Genomic DNA, 19,520 nt, shown 5'->3' on the forward strand with positions numbered 1-19,520 from the left:
CACCCAATAGCCGAAGCTCTCTGGGCAGTTCACAACAATTAAAATCATAATAAAACAACCAACATGTTAAATGCATGTTTTAATTGGCAGCTAAAGCCAGAAGAGGAGTCAATCTTCACACAGCACATAGTTAAATTATGGAATCCACTATCACAAGATGTAGTGATAGCCACCAATTTGGATGGTTTTAAAAGTGGGTTGGATAAATTCCTGGAAGAGAAGGCTATCAACAGTTAGTAGTCCTAATAGTTATGTGCTACCTCCAGTATCAGCGGCAGTATGCCTAGGTACACCAGTTGCTGGGGGACATGGGTGGGATGGTGCTGTTGCACCATGTCTTGCTTGTGGGTCCCTGGTCGACAGCTAGTTGGCCACTGTGTTAACAGAGTGCTGGACTAGATGGACCCTCAGTCTGATTCACAGGGCTCTTCTTATGTTCTTAGGGGCCCTGCTGAAAAAGGCGAAAAGTATATACAATCTCAAGACAATCCAGAATTTCTGCTGGGGTTTCTCTTATGGACTAAAGCTCCATCTGTTTAGTCCAATATCCTGTTTCCCACAATGGCCAGCTGCTTCTAAAAAGTCCACAAATGGTATAAAGGCAATTGCCTTCACTCACTGTTGCTCCCCAGAAACTGTTATTTAGAAGAATTCTACCTTTGATAGGGGAAGTTCTGTTATAGTCATAACCATCCGAAACCCCAATTCAACTGCCAAAAATTGCTAAGTTATGACATATTGTGTATTTGGAAATGTGCATATACCCTCGCTTCAGTATTTCTTGCTATGTGGCTATAGATGGGAAATAAGTGCGATTAGTGCTCAAAAACGATGGTGGGCATGTAAGTGTATCCCATAGATGATAACCTCAGTCATTTAAACAGATCAATAAGTCATTCACAATAACTTATGCTTACAACTTGAGCTATATAAAGTTCAATATTGAGCAGTTGGAATCCAGTTTCACATTACACAGCAATTTGTCATGCACATTATAGACTCTCTTTTTTTTACAGCCTGCACTTAGCACTGTCCTGTAAGCGCTTCCTGAACTACTGTTGAACATGTTTTACTGTGCTACTGTGGGTTGGGTTTAGTTTTACTACTTAATGTGAACTAAAACAAATACTTTTTAGTAGAGGTTACCAAATCTCATATTATGAAACGTTTGCTTCCAACATTGTCAATGTGTGTAGAGAATAAAATAGCTAAAAGCTGGTGAATGCACAATCTTTGAGTAAGTCAACACATTGCATGGTTATCACTCAGTGGCTTTGGCATCAGCTGACAGCTGGCATGTCTGAAGCAACTAGTACAGAATGGCAAAGCTTTAGTAAAAATACCTCTTTAAACATACTTCGGTGGAAACAATTCAGCTATTCAGCTGCAAGTAATTCAGTGGGGAGAGTGTTGTTCGATGATATACATATATGGATGAATGACCCATAAGTGAACAATCAGATGTTAGTATGAAAAAGCATGAATTCTGCAAATGATCCCAGGAGCCATATGTCCAGACTAACCTGTAATATATGTGCATCGCATGCTGAGTCTCTGTCTTTGTAGAATAGGTTTAGCAACGTTTGCAGAATGTGCTTGCTGGAGACACCCTGGGGAGAGCAGTGCTCAATTAAGTACTGCTACGATTTGAAATATAATCATCTGCTTTCAAGTCAACTGTCTTTACTTCCAAGTAGTTTCGACACTTCCAGCTGAGACCTCAGTTCTTCAGCTTTCTTATCTTTTGGAGACGTGCAAGTTGTGAGTTTTAAAAAGGGACGAAATTGCTTTTGTTTGTTAATTATGGGATACTGATAGCCTGACAAAGGAAATCACTCCTTCAATTTACAGAAGCTTCTCTATTTGGGGAATCAGATGACAGTCTTTGTCCAAACCTGTGAACTGGTGGGCTAGCTGCATGTACCAGGCATGCTGCTCAGTAAAATATATGTGTCTTTCCAGCTTTTCATTGTAGTAGCTTCTGAGTCAGTCTACTTCGTGCAGCTGTCCTCAACATTGTGCCCTCCAGATGTTTTGGACTCAAACAACTAGCATTCCTGACCATTGGCCAATCTGCTGGGGTTGATGGGAGTAGTTCACTCAACAGTCCTGTAGTGTAGGCTATAATTACGATGCATGAAAGTGCCTTACCCTAAGGATACCCTGAGTGTTCAGGGTCCCAGTGAGTTTTGCAGTAGGGACTTCCACCTTCTGCTCTTAACTATTCTACCCTGTTCCCAATCCTGCTTTTGGAACTGGAGGATGAGGATGAGGATGGGGGTTTGTGGTTGGGGCACCCCATCTCTGACAGCTTCAGCCGAAGTTATATAACACAACTGCAGATTTGCAGCCGCTGCGGGGCTTTTCTGCAAAACTGCGGTTAAAAAGTGGGGGACTTACCCCAGCCTTTTCAGTGGGAACGAATTCCCCCTGGCTCTTCTACCTCGCTTCATGGTCAATTCAGGAGGCGTTCTGGGAGGATGGCAACCGGCAATTGGTCACCGGAAGCCAGGAAGAGGGTGTGTGGCTCCAGTACCCTGGATGGCCACCGGAAACCCTGCACTCCCTCCTTGACATGGGAATCACCAAGCACAACCCCGCAGGACCGAAACCGCTGGGTTTAGCGGGAACAAGGAGCCAATGTGGCTCCAAAGATGTCTGCAAATGGGTCCCCAATGTGGGGCCCACGGGCGCCCAATTTTATTTCCTCCCCCCCCCCATTTTAATATACTTACATGGATTTGTATGAAATTCATACAACTTCCTAGCAATTATATATGGGTTTCAACAAAAGTGGTCAAATATCCAAATAAGCATCCATTTGAAGGTGGTGTCTATATTTCACCTTTTCAAATATTGAAAGTGCTGCAAGGTCCTCAATCCATTGCATTGTAGGAAGTATTTGTCCTTTCAATGTTAATGTCAGCCTTTTCGCTGTTAAAAGGGTGCAGAGAATTTATTTATGCTTACCATTAATTTCAATTATTTATTTTTATTTATTTATTACATTTATATACCGCCCCATAGCCAAAGCTTTCTGGGCAGTTTACAAAGGTTAAAAACAGTGAACATTAAAAACAAATATAACAAAACCATCAGAAGCATAAAAACAACAATATCTATTTAAAACAACTACTCTGGAGTCAGTTAAAAACTCAGCATATGTTGCTAACTGCCTAGGAGAAAAGTCTTGACCTGGCACTGAAAAGATAACAATGTTGGCACCAGGCAAGCCTTGTTGGGGAGATCATTCCATAATTGGGGGGGGGACCACTGAAAAGGCCCTCTCCCTTGTTGCCATCCTCTGAGCTTCCCTCGGAGTAGGCACTTGGAGGAGGACCTTAGATGTTGAGAGCAGTGAGCGGTTAGGTTCATGTCGGGAGAGGCGTTCTGTCAGGTATTGTGGTCCCAAGCCATGTAAGGCTTTATAGGTTAAAACCAGCACCTTGAATTGGGCTCGGAAACGTATAGGCAGCCAATGCAAAGCGGGCCAGAGTCAGTCTTATATGTTCGAACCTTCTGGTTCCAGTTATCAATCTGGCCACTGCATTTTTCTCAAGCTGCACGTTCCAAACCATCTTCAAAGGCAGACCCAGGTAGAGCGCATTGCAGTAATCTAATCTGGAGGTTACAGCATGTACAACTGAAGCTAGGTTGCCCCTGTCCAGATTGGGGTGTAGCTGGGCCACCAACCAAAGTTGGTAGAAGGCACTCCTTGCCACTGAGGCCACCTGAGCCTCAAGGGACAGAGATGGTTCTAGGAGAAACCTGCTCCTTCAGGGGGAGCGCAACCCCATCCAGAACAGGTGCCCTATGCAAAGCATGGGCACTGCCGCAGAGCCAAGACCCTTCCCCTACCCCCGGGGCCCTCACCATCCTAGCGAAAAGGTCCCGACTATTTGCATAGGTGGCTCGCTTTGCGTCCGGGGCGGCTCTCTCACGAGGCCTCTTGAAAGCAGCCGGGAAAGTGCGGTGAAGAGAGCCCGGCCCAGCCTCTGCGTGACGCGCAAAAGGGGGCGGCCCTTGCAGCGCCGGCTTGGGCAGGCCAAAGAAGGGCGCTTCACTTGTTGCAGGATGGGGCGGTCGACCAGTCGCTGGGCTCGCGGCAGGAGGGTGCTCGTCCGGGGCGCCCTCTCGGTAGAGGCGTCGTGGAGTCGACGGCGGACTCTGCCAGGTAGGCGAGGGCTTGCAGGAGAAAGTGGGGAGCCGGTTGCTAATGCGTTTGTTGTCTGGTATCTAAGGGGCGGCGGCGGCAGCAGCAACTCAGCCGTTTTTCAGCCTCTCGGAATCCAACGCTTTATCTTATATCGTTTCCTTCCCTGTTTTTTCCACGAGGTTGGGTCGGTGTGGGCTTTTCATAGAAGCCAGGGGAAAGGAACAAGAGGTGCCAGGCTACTTGCTCACTGTCCGGCGGCTGCTGCTGCTTCCTTGCGCTCCTAAAAGCTGCTTTCCAAACTTTCCCCCGGGTTGCAAAAACTGAAAGTTAACACTCGCTCTCCCCCTCTACCCCACCGCCAGTGCTAAGTCACTCCGTGAAAAGAAACCGTTTCCAGAGAGGGAGCCGTATTAGTCCGTTGCAGAAAAACCAACAAAGAATGCTGTGGTGCCTTAAAGGCTAACGCATTTATGATGGCCTACGATAATACATTCAGCTTTCAGTTACGGCATAAGATGTCCGAATATGTTAGTTAGTCTTTAAAGGTGCCACAAGACTCTTCTTTGCCAGTGGGAAATTGCCATGTTAAATGCAGTGGTCTGTTTAAATCGCGGTAATGCAGCTTCAGATATATTGTCCGGTGAAAGTAGCTGCAAGTAGTCTCACAGGACTGAGAATGGGCAAGAACATAAGAAGAAGCCTGCTGGATCAAACCGAAGGCCTATTATTTAGTCCAGCATTCTGTTCCCACAGTGGCCAAACCGCATGCCTATGGGAAGCCCACAAGCAGGTCAGAAGCCCGGTAGCCCTCTCCCGCTGTTGTTGTTCCCCAGCAACCGGGATTCAAAGGAATACTCTGTCTTATACAGAAGATAATATATGGCCATCATGACTGGTAGCCATTGATAGCCTGATCCTCCATGCATTTGTCTGGAAGACTCTTTTGTTTTGCAGATCAAGTTTTAGCTGGAAATCATGAACCCTTTCCAGTTGCCGCCTTTTAACAGTTTAAGGAGACCCACCAGATCTGTTACGTGATGTGCTCTCATTAGACCCGTGTACAAACTTACACACGTTCTAATAACACTTACACCCGCTTATAAGGAATGTTTTGACATTGGCAATAGAGCATCTGTGGCAATAGAGCATCTGTGGCTAAGTAAGGCGATTCTTACTCAAGAAACTTACAGCACTGAAGGGGATAACGCCACAATGGCACATTTATTGAAGTTGAAACAAATACAAAGGCACAAGCTAGTTTGGGGGAAATTAGCTGAGCAAGTAGAAGCTTAGAAGCAGTTTCAAGACGGAAAAATAGACTTTTTGAGACTTAAGAGCATACACACAGAGACAGCAGGGGAAAGAGTAGAGGGAATCTTTAAAGGCAGTATACCTTTCCTTGGGCTGCAGCCCTTTCCTGTAGACCAGAACTGGGGAGCATTGCAACTCTTGGTCTTAGGTGAAGAGGAAAAGAATACAGCCAGGCAAAGCACTCACTCATGGCAGCTTGCTCTCGCAAGCTGGAATGTGTAGTCTATTCTGTGCTTCTGGTTCAAAAGGGAGAGAAGTGCAGTGCAGTCCTGTGTGTGTTTATTCAGAAGTAAGTCCTCTTTCAGTTCCAAGAATCATGCTTCCAGTACTTTCTGCAGTCCTATGCACAATTACCTCGCAGTAAGTTCCAGTGTGTAGGATTGTGTGTAGGATTGTGCTGTTAAACTAGTAACACATGGTATCAGACTCATTGGTTTTATCTGCCAAAAAACTTTTTTGAATGTTTACAAGACCTGCAGTGTGTGTGGGGTGTGTCATGTCCTTTTTGTTCTCCCACTTCCCACTGAATACCCATGCACAAGCACACATACCAATACCCCTGGGCAATGGCTTATATGTTTCTCCCCCCTCCCCCTGTCTGTTTAGCTTTCGGTTTACCTTTTGGTGCAAAATGGTTTTACCGTAACATTCCACAAAGAGCATATAAAGGCTCATGGGATGGACCCGTGGCAACCTCTAACCACTTTGCAGTATCATATACGAAGAGGTTACTATGGCAGCTTGTACTTATTCATCTCCTCGCCTGGGTTATTTAAGAAATGTGACCCTTTTGTCATGTTTTTAACTTTGGCCTGCTGCTTCCCAGCTTGTGGTTCACTCGGAAAGGCTACGTGAAGAGTTTTGTAGCATCCCAGAAAATGAGGTGTTGGGTTGGGTGAAGACAGAAGGGTGTTGAAAGGGATTTGAATAGATTGTTTGGGTATTTTGATGGTAAAAAGAGAACTCTTTTAGGAGGGGAACTTTAGAGAGTAAGGTAAGCAATAATAAACCAACAAAAAAGGTCCCTTCCCCAAGCTGCTTCCAATCTCGAAATTTAGGACAAAGTGTCTTAGAGGGTAACAGGGATGAATGTAAACAAATGTACTTCAGCTGCAGTCATATGTGCATTTGCCTGGGAGTAAGTTTCCCTTAATGGTGCTTTTTGTCAGTGGACATGTATATAGGATTGTGCTGTCAGGCTTTGCTTCAGTTGGAGATGTAGACTGAGGGGCTACACCAACAGCTCTATAGAAGAGATACGTTTTGAGTTGGGGTCTGAAGAAAGAGAGTGAGGTAGCACCATTGCTTGGGACAGTTAGAGCTGGTTTTGGGCCAAGAGAGCTAAGAATCAGGAAGTTCTCCATTGAATGTCACCTCTGCCATGAACTCACTGGGTGGTCATAGGCAAACCTCTCTCATCTGCAATAAGGGGATAATGATATTTATTGTACAGTGTTGTTATAAAGATTACATTACATTGCACTCCATTACAAGGTTAGGATTCTGCCCTCAGGACCATAAGAGGCTTCAGACTGAAATATGTAATGATTAACTTAGGGAACCCTTTTTCCCTTTTCTCTCAAGAGCCACATTCCCTTCAGTTTCATCTATCAGGGGCCAATGTTAGTGGGGCCAAAGCCAACAGTAGGTGGGATCAGAGGCAAAATGGGGTGGTCCACCCACTTCTCTCTCTCTCTCTCTCTCTCTCCCTCTCTAATTTCCCCCCTAACAGGCTGCCTGCAGAAGGATGGATCACACTTGCTAGACATCTAGACTGATGGCTTGTAGAGAGGTCTTGAAATGAACCTGAGGATCACAGGCTGCTCACCCCTGCATTATGGCTTTCCTAGAGCAGTTCTAACATCGGCAATTGCATCAATAGAAGAGGGCCATTTAAAAGCACCCTTAAACCCCAAAGAAAATGGCCTGGCTGAAATAGATTGTTCAAAATCTCATCTGTAACTAATAATGTTTGTTTTTCAGGTTACATTGCTGTTGATGAGTAGTATTGGCCACAGGTAAGTCACTCTTTCCTTATAATAATCTACTTTTATTTAAGGGGATACTAGAGATTAGGTGCTAAGGGGTCCTTAGTACTTTGGAAACCTAGTCCTGAAACTTCATTTGACTGGGTTCATTGCATTTTTCTTGTAGACTGCAAGGTACAGTAGCCCTGTATTGATACAGCTGTAATTGTAGCAGGTACTGCATGAATACCAAATGTTTTCTCTGCTTTATGAGACTTGGTAGTGTGCATGCATCCTCCTTGAGTGCAATTCTTGTTGGAAACGTGGAGCGCTTTTACATGGCTTGGAACCGCAATACCTGATAACACCTGTCCCAACAAGAACCTACCCATACACTACGCTCCTCCAGGTACCTGCTCCAGGAGAGTCTTGGAAGATGGCCACAAGGGAGAGGGCCTTCTCGGTGGTGTCACCCCAATTGTGGAATGATCTCCCCAATGAGACGCATCTGGTGCCAATACTGCTGTCTCTTGTGATGAGATTTTTTTAAAATCCCTGATCTCTTACTTAAGTTTGGTTGGTTGCTCAAACTTCTGTTTATATATATGTTGTCTTTGTGTATATTGTCTGTTGTATGTTTCTACGGTTTTAAATTTTGTATATTGTTTTCAATGTTTTAATCTTTTTTAAACTGCCCATTGAGCAACGGGCTATGGGGTGGTATAGAAATGTAATAATAATTATTCTTATGTGACTCAAGCCAGCAAGAATTGACGTTACTTCCTGAGCAAATGTCCGTATGTCTGTGTCTCTTTACACTACAGTAATTGCTCAAGGAGATAGTAAAGACTGTGCTTGAGGAATCAGCCAAACATCACCAAAAACAAAACAGGTGTTCATTCACTTGTCTTTTTTAAAATACTAGAGGTCAGTTCTTTAATGCATTACCATATTTATTTATTTTCTGAAAAATGAAACAACTGATTCTACTTTTACAAAACAAGCTTTCAAAACTACCAATAAGAACATATGTTACTTGATTCCAGCAATACGTGATGCTGCTTTTACCTGTACAAGTAAATGCAGGTTGTTATAAATAAGACGTTTAATATATCTTTATTGAGAACATGTGGTTGATGTTCAGAGCATCAGACTCTTAGTTCCTTGATATTGGGAAATTCACAAGGCCTTGTTCTTTGCTGTGATTGCAAGTATTATGTGATAGCCTGGTTATTGAATGCTCAATAGTAGCATTCTCATATATCAATATAAATATCTATAGAGAGAGATCCCATATGCATTGGAAATAGTGAATGGTCATTTTCTGAAATTCCAGCTGGCCATGGAATAATATTGTCCCAATCCCTGTATACACAAACAGACGTGGTCGTACTTCTGTCTTTGGAAATCCTACTCCCTGCTATTATACTCAATGTCCAGAGGAAATTTGCATGGGGTTTTGTGTGTGTGTGTGTGTGTATTTGAAATGAGGCCAACATTTTAGCCTTGGTAAGCTACTCAAGCAGAGCCTGGAGAGGCAGAAGGCTGGCAGCTGCAATATAAATTACCGATTCAAAAAGCTGCCAAAGGCCTTTTCGTGAGGACAAAACACGGGCTAGTTATAGTCAAAAGGCTAAATTAAGGCTTGGGGGTGGCTGCTGCTGATATAAATGTAAACTTTAACTTTATATTTTAAAGTGGAGAATAGTTCAAAATGTTTTTTTTTAAAGTTAACTTTTATTTTTATTTTCAAATACAAAAAAACCCAACTAATACTATAACACAAGATCAAATGACATAGAAAAAGGTAACATAAAGGTAACATCTAATAACATTACTGCTACAATATAAACACATGCCAATGTTTGGGGAAAACAAAACCTTGTAAATTGAATTCAGATGGCATTGCTCAAATGATCCTCCTGTAATAGTTTTTAACAATAACAATTCAATTTATACTTATGTGTGGCATCTGTTTGAATTGCATCTCCTAAAAAATGTTGCCGCACCTGTTGCCTGAACAAATTGCTTTGCATTATCTCTAAGCGAAACAATGGCCTAAGAAAGAAGCTGAGAGAGAAGCAAATATAGGCTCAGTTCAGACAACACGTTAATCAAAACTCTACTCAACAATTGAGTTTGTAGGGGGTACTGCCCACACAACATGTTGTAACTCCACCGTTGTGTGACTGTGGGCTACCGTGGAGTTGAGTAAAATCCATTGTGACATTTGACTGACAGTTCCTCTGCCCTCTCTTCTCCCCTGGTTTTCCTATTTGTATCCCATCCGCCATTGCTACAAGAAAAAATAATCCTGACGGCTCTCCTAGAGTGGTGCTGCCTCATTTCGCTGCTGTTGTCAGAAAACTCTGTAGCCAGTGGGAAAAGTCAACACAACGGAAAACTCCATACAACACGCAATGCAACGGTTGTGCAGAAACTCTCCTCTGCACAGCATTGATATTCTGCATGGAGTGTTTTCCGGAAAAAACCCTACACCGTTGCATGGCGTATTCCTGCCAGACTACGCATTTCTCAACAGTGGTGTAAAAACTCCACCATGGAGTTCTAAACATGTTGTCTGAACTGAGCCATCGAGACATGTAATTGGTAAAATGCATATCTTCCTCTTCCGTTGAGAAGTGGACAATGACCATGTTGGGTGGGATATTATTGGACTGGGCTTTGCCCAGAAATGTTATTTTGGACTTGGGGATATTTTAAACTTCAAGAGCAATATGGCAATTTAAGAATATGCAGCAAGAAAGTGAGCTACATGATGACCAAAGACCAGCAGCTCATTAGCCCAATTTTCTTAAACTGGAGAGGCACAAATACTTCCAAGTCCTGGGCATCATATTAACTGGAGATGTTTGGAATCGAATCTGCAGTATGCAAAGCCATATGCTTTAATCATTGCACAATAGCCATTCTTACCTCCAAAACCCTTCCTTTTAAATATGCATTTAAAGCCCTTTTTCCAACTCAGTGTGGGTTTCCCAACATTTTCACACAGACAGAAAAGCAAGAAATGATTGTTGGGGGTGGGGAAGAGAACAGGAACATTAAGCTGCATGTGCAATTATTGCTGGAGAAGCCCTTCTGAACTAACAGCTGGGAAAATAGTGTGAACTGTGTGCTATGTTCACACTTAGGAAAATTAGGGTTTTCAGCAAGATGAGATACTCCCACACAGGATGGTTGTGCTGGAAAGTGGGAAGCAGGTGGCAATTACTGATAATAGGATAATTGCTGTTTTATGTGATCCCCCTTTCTTGTTTTAGAAGCTCCCCAGAGTGGTGATTTTTAAGCATATGTCCAATCAAAATCGTGAGAGATGCAATAGTTTTTGTTTGCCCTTCGCAGTAGCTTGGGAATGTGATTTGCTGCAATACGTTTTACTTGCATCTAGGAAACTCCCAAATTGCAAGCTCTGATCATGTTGGTTTTATTCTCGCCATGTATAAACAAAATTCAATTTATAATATTGCATTTCTAATTTGCAAATGGGGATTTTGCAATAACAACCCTGTTCCTGCTATCCCCATTTTACAGATGGGGAATAGAAGCTTTAGGAAGAGCAGCCACAGTGAGACTACAGCAGGAATAGGACTCAGCCCCAGACTTCCCTGATTGAAGTCAAATTTCCTGTCCATCAAGCATATCTTGGAACAGGAAAATAGACCTTCAAAAGCATTGTGGTAATGAAGGCGAACCTTCTTGTTCTGCTCCATTAGTTGAGCTTTGGGGAACAATAGGGCCCTGGATCACTGACGCTTATTAATTGATTTAAATCTATGCTGGTTTATTATGGGCCTGTTCAAACAACACACTAAGCCAGGGTTAGGCCACTAACCCCTTTGTAGCAAATGGTCAGTGAGTGTGTTTGCAGCTATAAACCCTGTTCACACGATGCACTAAGCCATAATGTTGAGCTCAAAATGCTTAACCGCCGTGGCTTAGCGAGTCGTCTGAACAGGGTTTATAGCTGCAATGCCTAGACTAATATTCTTTTAAAAGGAGATCTGGCCAGTTCAAAACAAGACAGGTCTGCAGACCAAATGGTGGTGTTAATCTTCCTTCCTAATGATAGTTCTACAATGCAGTACAAGCATTCAACAATCCAAGAGCAGAATGAACAGCAAATGTTCTGCGCTGCTGGAACAGACCTGGGAGCTGATGCCTTGGAAGATCAACAAAATGGGACCAATAAATGAATGGACAATGAGTCTGGAACTGAGCATAACGCCCAGCTCTAAACCCGGAGTACTGTTAGGGATGCAGGTTTTGATCACTGTGACCGGTGCAAGCCCTTTTGAAGTCCAGGCTTTCACAAACGTGCCTTCTGGATGTGTTGGACTACAACTCCCATCTGCCCCAGCCAAGATAGCCATTGGCCATGCTGGCTGGGGATAATGAGAGTTGTACTCCCAACTCACCTGGAGAGTATCAGGTTGGGGAGAACTACAATATTACTCTGCAGTAGGGGTGCAGAAATACAGGGAATCTGGTGGTGGTGGTGGTAAATCTACCCTGCCTGCTTCCCCAGATTGCCACGTTACCTTTCCTTGGCCCCACCTCCTTCCTCCCAGCCACTGTTTGTTTAGTGTTTTCCCCCAGCTCTTCTGCAAAATGCCCCTCCCCCTACACACACACACACACACATATCATCGGAAAGGTTGAAATGCACCTCCTAAAGCTTAGTTACTGGCAGTAAGATCTTTAAGTTAAAATGGTCTTTTTGATGTTTTGGCCCATGCCCCTTTGGCCTTTGACCCCCACCACCACCACCACTGGAATGTGCCCCCACTCTAGAGTTTCTCTGAAATGGAATTTAGCCTTCAGACTGAAAAGGGTTCAACAGCCGTGCTCTACATCTCCAATCAAACTTCATGGGAGCTGCTTTTCGTTTTCAGTGAGTAGTTCCTGTGCCCTGCCCATGTGGTTCAGCAGTCACGGGGATGTTTCCCATGGAAGTGGAGCCTTCCTGCAGCTGCCTGTTCTGTGGTCAGGACTCCATTGACCCTGCCCACGTGACTGGGTCATTTCGATGTGAACTCGGCGGCTGTGCGGAAGCAGCTCCCATATGGCAAGGGGCCCTAAGTGAGCCTGTGTTTAAGTCCTAGATTAAACTAAAGAGATTGGCACTTCCAGGATTGATCGCAAATCCATGAAATGGTAGCTAGGCAGCAAATAAACGGCAAATATCTCTAGACCCCAAACGCAGACCCATACATCCTTCTTGCTTGGAGGTTACCGTGAGGAAATGAGGCCTCTGGAATCATTGGAGCAGAGCCAGGCTGGCCAGTATAGAATGTCAGTGAGTGTAGCCGGCATTCGGAAGCGGTTTCCCTGACGCTTTGCCTTCCCTGAAATTGCTGCTTGGAGATAAACATCTGTTATCTGCGGTGTTCACATTGACTTCTCAGTTGTCCGATTTCCTTTTCGCCTTTTTAAAAGAATGGGTTATCAGCTCAGCCCAGGAGGGTGTTGTCTCATGAAGGATTGCAAGCTTTGTTAAATGAAACAAAACACACACGCACGCACCCTGTGTTTGGCACAGGGATTTAAAGAAAAGAAAAGAAAAAGAAACGACATGTAGCCTTTAAAACTCACGAACATCACCTTGCATTTGCCTGGAGGAGTCAACAGGGTCTGCCAGGTCGCACGGCTCCCAGGCATTGACTAGATTTCACTAGACAGTTTTATATAGTACTGGGGAAAATGATATTTGTACACGATTAAAAGGCCTGGGAGAGAGAAGTTTTTACATCATTGAAATTCTGGTCAATTTATCTTGACTCTTTCCAGGTTTTGTAATATCTCGCACTGAAAGAAAACTTGGAATAGCTGCTGGGGGTTTAGGAATATAAGATGGTGCTGAGTATAGTAAGTAAAGCTCATGCTGGGAACTTAGGAAATGGGAGAGCTCCCCTCTCCTTTCTCCCCGCCCCCCCCCCCCACATGCACCATGTGCAACTTTAAATCCAATCTGCAGGTAATAAAAACAAGATTAGTGTTAGTGTTATATCTGCAGTTTGTAAAGCATATAGTGCTGCTTAATTGGGGATTGGCTGGGAAGTGTACCTTCTCATCCTTTTTTTTTTAATTGCTGTTTATGTGAGTGATATAAGCACTGAAGCAGCAACTGCATTATTTCTTGTGTTTCAAGGTCACCATATAATGGATGGGAGGGCAGACTCCTTGGTGATGACTGTGCACCTGCTCGCCAAATCTGGCCACGCATTACTCTTGCAGCAAACCCTTGACCAGCTTCAGGAATGGATCTGCCTGGACCTGCGTCTCTTCCTTGTGTCGGAACGCACCTCTCCGATGAAGTATTACGAGACCTACCGCCAAAAGAGCTCCAGGTTCCCTGGGACATCCGTTCTGCTTTTTTTGCACGAGGACTTTGGGGAGGAGCGGATTTTCCAAGTCCACGGCTTTTTCCAGCACCCACCGTGGCAGCGCATCCACATCGAAAGTGCCAGGAAAGGGCGGCTCTCTCCCCATGCCCTTGACTATCAGGACTTCTATGGGCTGGATGAGCACATGCCCGTGTGGGGACTGAGGCAGGTTCATTACGGCACAGAGATTTTGCGCGTCACACTCTACTGTAGCTTTGACAACTACGACGATGCCGTCAGGCTCTATGAGATGATCCTGCGGAGAGAAGCGGCTGTGCAGAAACACAGCTTCTGTGCCTTCGTACTGTACGCGACCCAAAGCATTGCAGTTCAACTCTGCTTGAAGCAGCTGCCTCTGGGAGTGTGTGTCGACGCCAAGGAGTCTTCGGTGCTGCAGTTCAAGGTGCGTGAAATCGGGCAGCTGGTGCCGCTGCTGCCTCACCCCTGTGTTCCTATAAGCAGCACTAGGTGGCAAACAGAGGACTACGAAGGAAACAAGATCTTGCTCCAGGTATGGCTTCCTTTATAAATGGTGGGCACCATCAGCAAGGCACTATCCCTGTGCAACTTGGGAGGTTATCCGGAGATGTGGACTGAGGTGTCATCAATATGCGGATGATACCCAGCTCTACCTTTCCTTTTCATCAAACCCAGGTGAGGCAGTGGCTGTTCTGAACCAGTGCCTGGGCACGGTAATGGACTGGATGAGGGCTAATAAACTGAAACTCAATCCAGACAAGACGGAGGTACTGTTAGGGGGTGGTTCATCTGTCCGGTGAGGTGATGTTTGCCCTGTCCTGGATGGGGTTGCACTCCCCCTAAAGGATTGGGTCCATAGTTTGGGGGTGCTCTTGGATCCAGAACTGTCACTTGAGGCACAGGTGAACTCAGTGGCAAAGAGCACCTTTTACCAGCTTAGGCTGATATACCAACTGTGCCCTTATATGGACAGAGATAGCCTAGCTACAGTTATCCATGCTCTGATAACCTCTTGTTTGGATTACTGCAATGCGTTATACGTGGGGCTGCCTTTGAAAACGGTCCGGAAACTTCAACTGGTACAAAACAGGGTTTACTAACAGGGACTGGCCGACAAGACCACATTACGCCAGTCCTTTTCCAGCTTCATTGGCTGCCAGTCCAGGTCCGGGCCCGATTCAAAGTGCTGGTATTAACATTTAAAGCCCTAAACGGCTTGGGGCCAGGTTATCTGAAGGAACGCCTCCTCCCATATGTACCTGCCCGGACCCTAAGGTCATCTTCAGGGGTCCTTCTCCGTGAGCCCCTGCCGAAGGAAGTGAGGCAGGTGGCTACCAGGAGGAGGGCCTTCTCTGCTGTGGCACCCTGGCTGTGGAATGAGCTCCCTAAGGAGGTTCGCTTGGCACCTACATTATATGCTTTTAGACGCCAGGTGAAGACCTTTTTATTCTCCCAACATTTTAACAATCTATAAATACATTTTAACATGGTGTTTTAAATTTGTAATTTTGCATTGCTGCTGTTTTTATCTGGTTGAGCTTTTTTATTGTATTTTATATTATGGTTTTATACTGTTGTTTTATATTATGAATGTTTTTAATTTTTGTGAACCGCCCAGAGAGCTCCGGCTATTGGGCGGTATAGAAATGTAATAAATAAATAAAACTTCTACAGATTGCAGTACTGTACAGGGGGTGAAAAGACAAACGGTTAGTTATCCTTGCAATACACATGCTGTGGGCCAAAACTGACCTTACTTTAAATGTGTGTGGAGCAACTCTTGAGTCCCCCCCCCTTTTATCTTTTATTTTCCATTTCTACTCTGGTGTTAGTAGAGGGTCCTGATCTGGATTGGGGACCTAGTTTGGGGGACTTTACCCCCCCCCCCAAAGATCTGGATTAGGCCTACTTAAGTGTAAAAATGGGGGGGGGAAGGGCATAGCTGCTAGACACACATTTAAAGTAATGTTTGGTTTGGCCCTGTATCAGACTGTTTGGTCTTGCTAGTTTCACAACTAGTTATCTGTGTTCTTCAAACTGAAAGCAACAATTTCTTTGTATTTATTTAAGACTTGTGAGTGTTTAGGTGCTTGACCCTTTGTTAAAGTAGAAAGTGTATTTGTGTGTGGTTTTTACCCTGCAGCATCCTGAGTTACAACATTAAATGCACAATTTGACTCATACAAAGCTGGCAGAGTGTTCTTTGAAGTCAAATACGAATTAAAATTCCTCTAACTTTCATAGTCTTCAGCAATTAAAGTGCAAACAGAATGTTAAAATGCTTCTGGAATATCTCTGAACTTTTTACAAGCTTGTGGGTGGTAAAAATAGTCTCTAGGCAAAGATGCCTTTTAAAAATTCAGGCCAAAATGATTATCAAAGGTATATGTGAAAAAGCAGGCTAGTAAACAAAAAGTGAGGAATTACTAAACAGACCTCTTAGGGCACAGCTAGACCTAAGGTTTATCCTGGGATCATCCAGGGTTCGCCCCTGCCTGGGCACTGGATCCCCTGTGTGTCACCTAGATGAACAGGTTTGACCCCTGGACGATCCAGGGATAAACCTTAGGTCTAGCTATGGCCTAGATATCCATTGGGTAAACGGAGTTTACAGTTTGGGGTAGCAGTCATCTATCTTTGTTTGCTTGGATTTGGTACAAGAACAGTATGGATCAGTACAGACAACACTTTAGTCAACGCAGTATGAAAATTCCACTCAACGGTTGAATTTTTAGGAGATTCTCCTCACACAACATGTTCTAACTACACTATTGTGTGACTGTGGGCTACCATAGAGTTGGGTAAAATCCATCGTGATGTTTGATTGACAGTTCCTCCACCCTCTCTTCTCCCCCGGTCCTCCTGATGGTATCCCATCAGCTATGGCTGCAAAAGAGCAATCCCAGCGGCTCTTCTAGAGCGGCACTTGCTCTGTTCGCCACTTTTGCCAGGGAACTCTATAGCCAGTGGGAAAAGTCAATGCAACACAACGGAAAACTCCCGTCACACAACACACAACACAATGGTTGTGCAGGAACTCTCCTCTGCACAGTGTGGATATTCTGCGTGGAGTGTTTTCCAAAAAAACTCCACCATTGTGTGGAGTTTTCCCACCAGACAACACATTTTGCAGTGGTGGTGTAAAAGCTCCATGGTGGAGTTCTAAAACCACCATTGAGGAAAGTGTTGTCTGAACTGAGCCTATATCTTTTCAGTAATTTTTAAACAATGGCAGTACATATATAATCTACATTCATAACCGAACAACCCATAGCCATATCCAGTATTGTAATGGACTGAGCCACAAGGGTTTCTCATGGCTTTCCTCATCATGCATAGAGTTTGTCCTGTTTGAGGGGTTAACAAAAATATCTTAAAGTATGAAATATATTTCAATTTTGTTAAAGACTACTTGAGTGCTTTTGAGCAGTTGGCAAAGGATGCATAACGAGAATACCTATAAATTGAAGCCTAAAAAATTATCATGCCGACAGGTCAGCTAGATGAGAGGCTACTGTAGGTCAAGCCTAGCATTTTTTTTTTCTGTGCTTCTTAGAGGAACCCTTTTATTATTGATTTGTGGGTCATGGCTTCATACGATCAGGTGGAAACCTGATCGCATTAATCCATGCCAGGATATAATGATCTTCCCTTTTCTTTAATAGGTTCAAGACAGCTCAAAGCACAGTGGAAACCAAGGTTCATCTTCAAGTTGCCACAACAATGCCCACGAGGACAGTGTCCCCCTCTCCCCCTCCAGTCCAATCCCATTGGCTACCAAAAGACCTGCTGTGCAGCCAAAAACCCGGACACTTCGAGCCATGAAGAATAAAAACAAATCCACCCGGGGTCTGGCGTGTGCTCTGGGAAGTCTTTGCAGTCCCTCCCAAAGCAATGTTTGCTCTTTGTCCCAATCCCATAGTCCAAAAGGTTCTTTGCAGGATCTAGGCCCTCCCCGAGTCAACTTGGGTGCTAAATGGAGACATTCCAGCCATGAGCTCTGGCTGTGTCGCGAGGAGGAGGAGACTAACGTTGACACAGGCAACAGAGTGGCATCTTCTGAATGCAGTGACTCTCCACTAAATAGGTTTTCAAGAGACTTGCAAAATGGACTTCTTCAATCCCAGGCCTCGTGCTGTTCATTCACAGGAGCTGGTTCCAGAAACAGCTTGCACTCGCAGGACAGACATGCTCAGTCACCGCATATTGCCAAACGAAATACAGGATCAGGACAGAGACAGTCAGGATTCCAATTGGGAATATCAGGAGCAAGCCATGGAGAAGAGGAGGAGGAGGAAGAATTCTTTATATGACTTTAAATCCAAATTCTTTGCTAGGTTGATTTCTCAGTGCCTTACTTCTGAAATAACAGAGTGAACAATCTGTATGCTACACAATGGCTCTGTCTTTGTGTAGATACCCCAGCTGTCTATACTACCTTTTTATATTAGTGTTAAAAAGAAAGCTTAAAAGTAGTTTACAAGAGAGCAAATCATTCATGGACTTAATAACTAATGCGAGGACTTTAAAAAGAGGAGGAGGAAGAGGGTTGTGAATATTTTAGGTAGAGGATTATTGTGCAATAGACTGAACAAAGCCATTCATTCTAATGCTCTGCAAGTTTTCGACATTTAATTAGAAACCTGGGAGCGAAACCTATTCCCCATATAAAACATCTTTTAATATCTGCATGTTGTGGCCAGTTAGTGGCACAGTGTTTTCACGTGTGCTTTGCTGTTCAGCACAACGTGCTACCAGAGCTCCGGATTTAGACGCTAGCATCTGATTTAAGGGACTATCTGGAGCCTTATAGTAACTATACCAGTGGTTTGTAGTTAGTTAGTTTGAGGGGTCACATAGTGTAATGTGACTATGAGCCTGCAATAATAGTGTTGCCATAGATTTTTAAGAGGAGGAATTTTAGAATTTGGTAGTTTGAGAAGTATATATAAACTTCATGTCACACAATGCGAGCTGAATTCTTTGGTTTAATAATTAGGGTTCCTGGATTAACTGTGGATTAAGTGTTTTATCTGCTGGATCCCTCTTTCCAAGTGTTTTCTGGCCCTTTCTACACCTGCCTTTTTTCCAAGGATTGTCCCTGTGCATCCAAATGACGCACGGGATTCCAGGAGCAGGCAGGGATGATCCCTCTCCCGGTTTTATCTGCAGTCCCGGGACGATCCCGAGGACCATGGGTGGTGTGGGCACCTGTCCCAGCTTCTTCCCTCCTCCCCATGAGTAGCAGGGGTCAGGAGAGGGAAGAAGCCAGGCCAGGGGGAGTCCAGGTACATCGGGGTGGGGTCGGGGTTCTTTTCAAAAAAGAAAAATGTAGCTTTGCACTGGAGCACAATTGCGTTCCCAGCGCCTGTTTGTTTGTTTATATAAAAATGGTGGGTGCGACATCCCTCTTCCCTTCCAGGACGTCGCGTTTCCGTTTAGATGCCCAGAGACAATCCCGGAAACAGGTAAGTCTGGAATCTTCCCCCCTCCCTCCCAGAAGGCCTTTAGGTGTAGAAAGGGCCTCTTTATCCTTGTTCAAATCTGAATGTTTTTCAATTCTTTCAGAGGTTCTGTGCTAGCGTTCTAGAGCTGATTCTTGCGTCACATGGCATCTAATTATAGAACAGGCAGTGTTACTATCATCAAACTGAATCTGAGGCTTCTCTTATCGATAGAGCTGACATTCCCCATAGACTC

The 19,520-nt window shown here is 44.3% G+C and overlaps 1 protein-coding gene across 2 annotated transcripts; it reads left to right on the plus strand.

Moving 5' to 3' along the window:
* Window positions 1-4,078: 4,078 nt before the first annotated feature.
* On the plus strand, window positions 4,079-18,972 carry FAM124B (family with sequence similarity 124 member B). 2 transcript variants are annotated; one of them, XM_063131496.1, is made up of 4 exons: window positions 4,079-4,174; window positions 7,451-7,485; window positions 13,607-14,352; window positions 17,486-18,972. In XM_063131496.1, the coding sequence occupies exons 3-4, from the start codon at window positions 13,618-13,620 to the stop codon at window positions 18,131-18,133; spliced, it is 1,383 nt and encodes a 460-aa protein (XP_062987566.1). In that variant the 5' UTR covers window positions 4,079-4,174; window positions 7,451-7,485; window positions 13,607-13,617; the 3' UTR covers window positions 18,134-18,972. The 2 variants fall into 2 exon arrangements, with proteins under 2 accessions (XP_062987566.1, XP_062987567.1); XM_063131497.1 differs by lacking the exons at window positions 4,079-4,174; window positions 7,451-7,485 and having other exon boundaries at window positions 13,409-14,244.
* Window positions 18,973-19,520: the final 548 nt, after the last annotated feature.

This window comes from Elgaria multicarinata, chromosome 8, assembly GCF_023053635.1.
Source record: "Elgaria multicarinata webbii isolate HBS135686 ecotype San Diego chromosome 8, rElgMul1.1.pri, whole genome shotgun sequence".
NCBI lineage: Eukaryota > Metazoa > Chordata > Lepidosauria > Squamata > Anguidae > Elgaria > Elgaria multicarinata.

Bases quoted from the DNA above. Each gene is read 5' to 3' on its own strand.
- FAM124B (XM_063131496.1), top strand. From the start codon at position 13,618: ATGGATGGGAGGGCAGACTCCTTGGTGATGACTGTGCACCTGCTCGCC. The intron at 14,353-17,485 runs GTATGGCTTCCT...TTTCTTTAATAG, and splicing joins GAAACAAGATCTTGCTCCAG to GTTCAAGACAGCTCAAAGCA.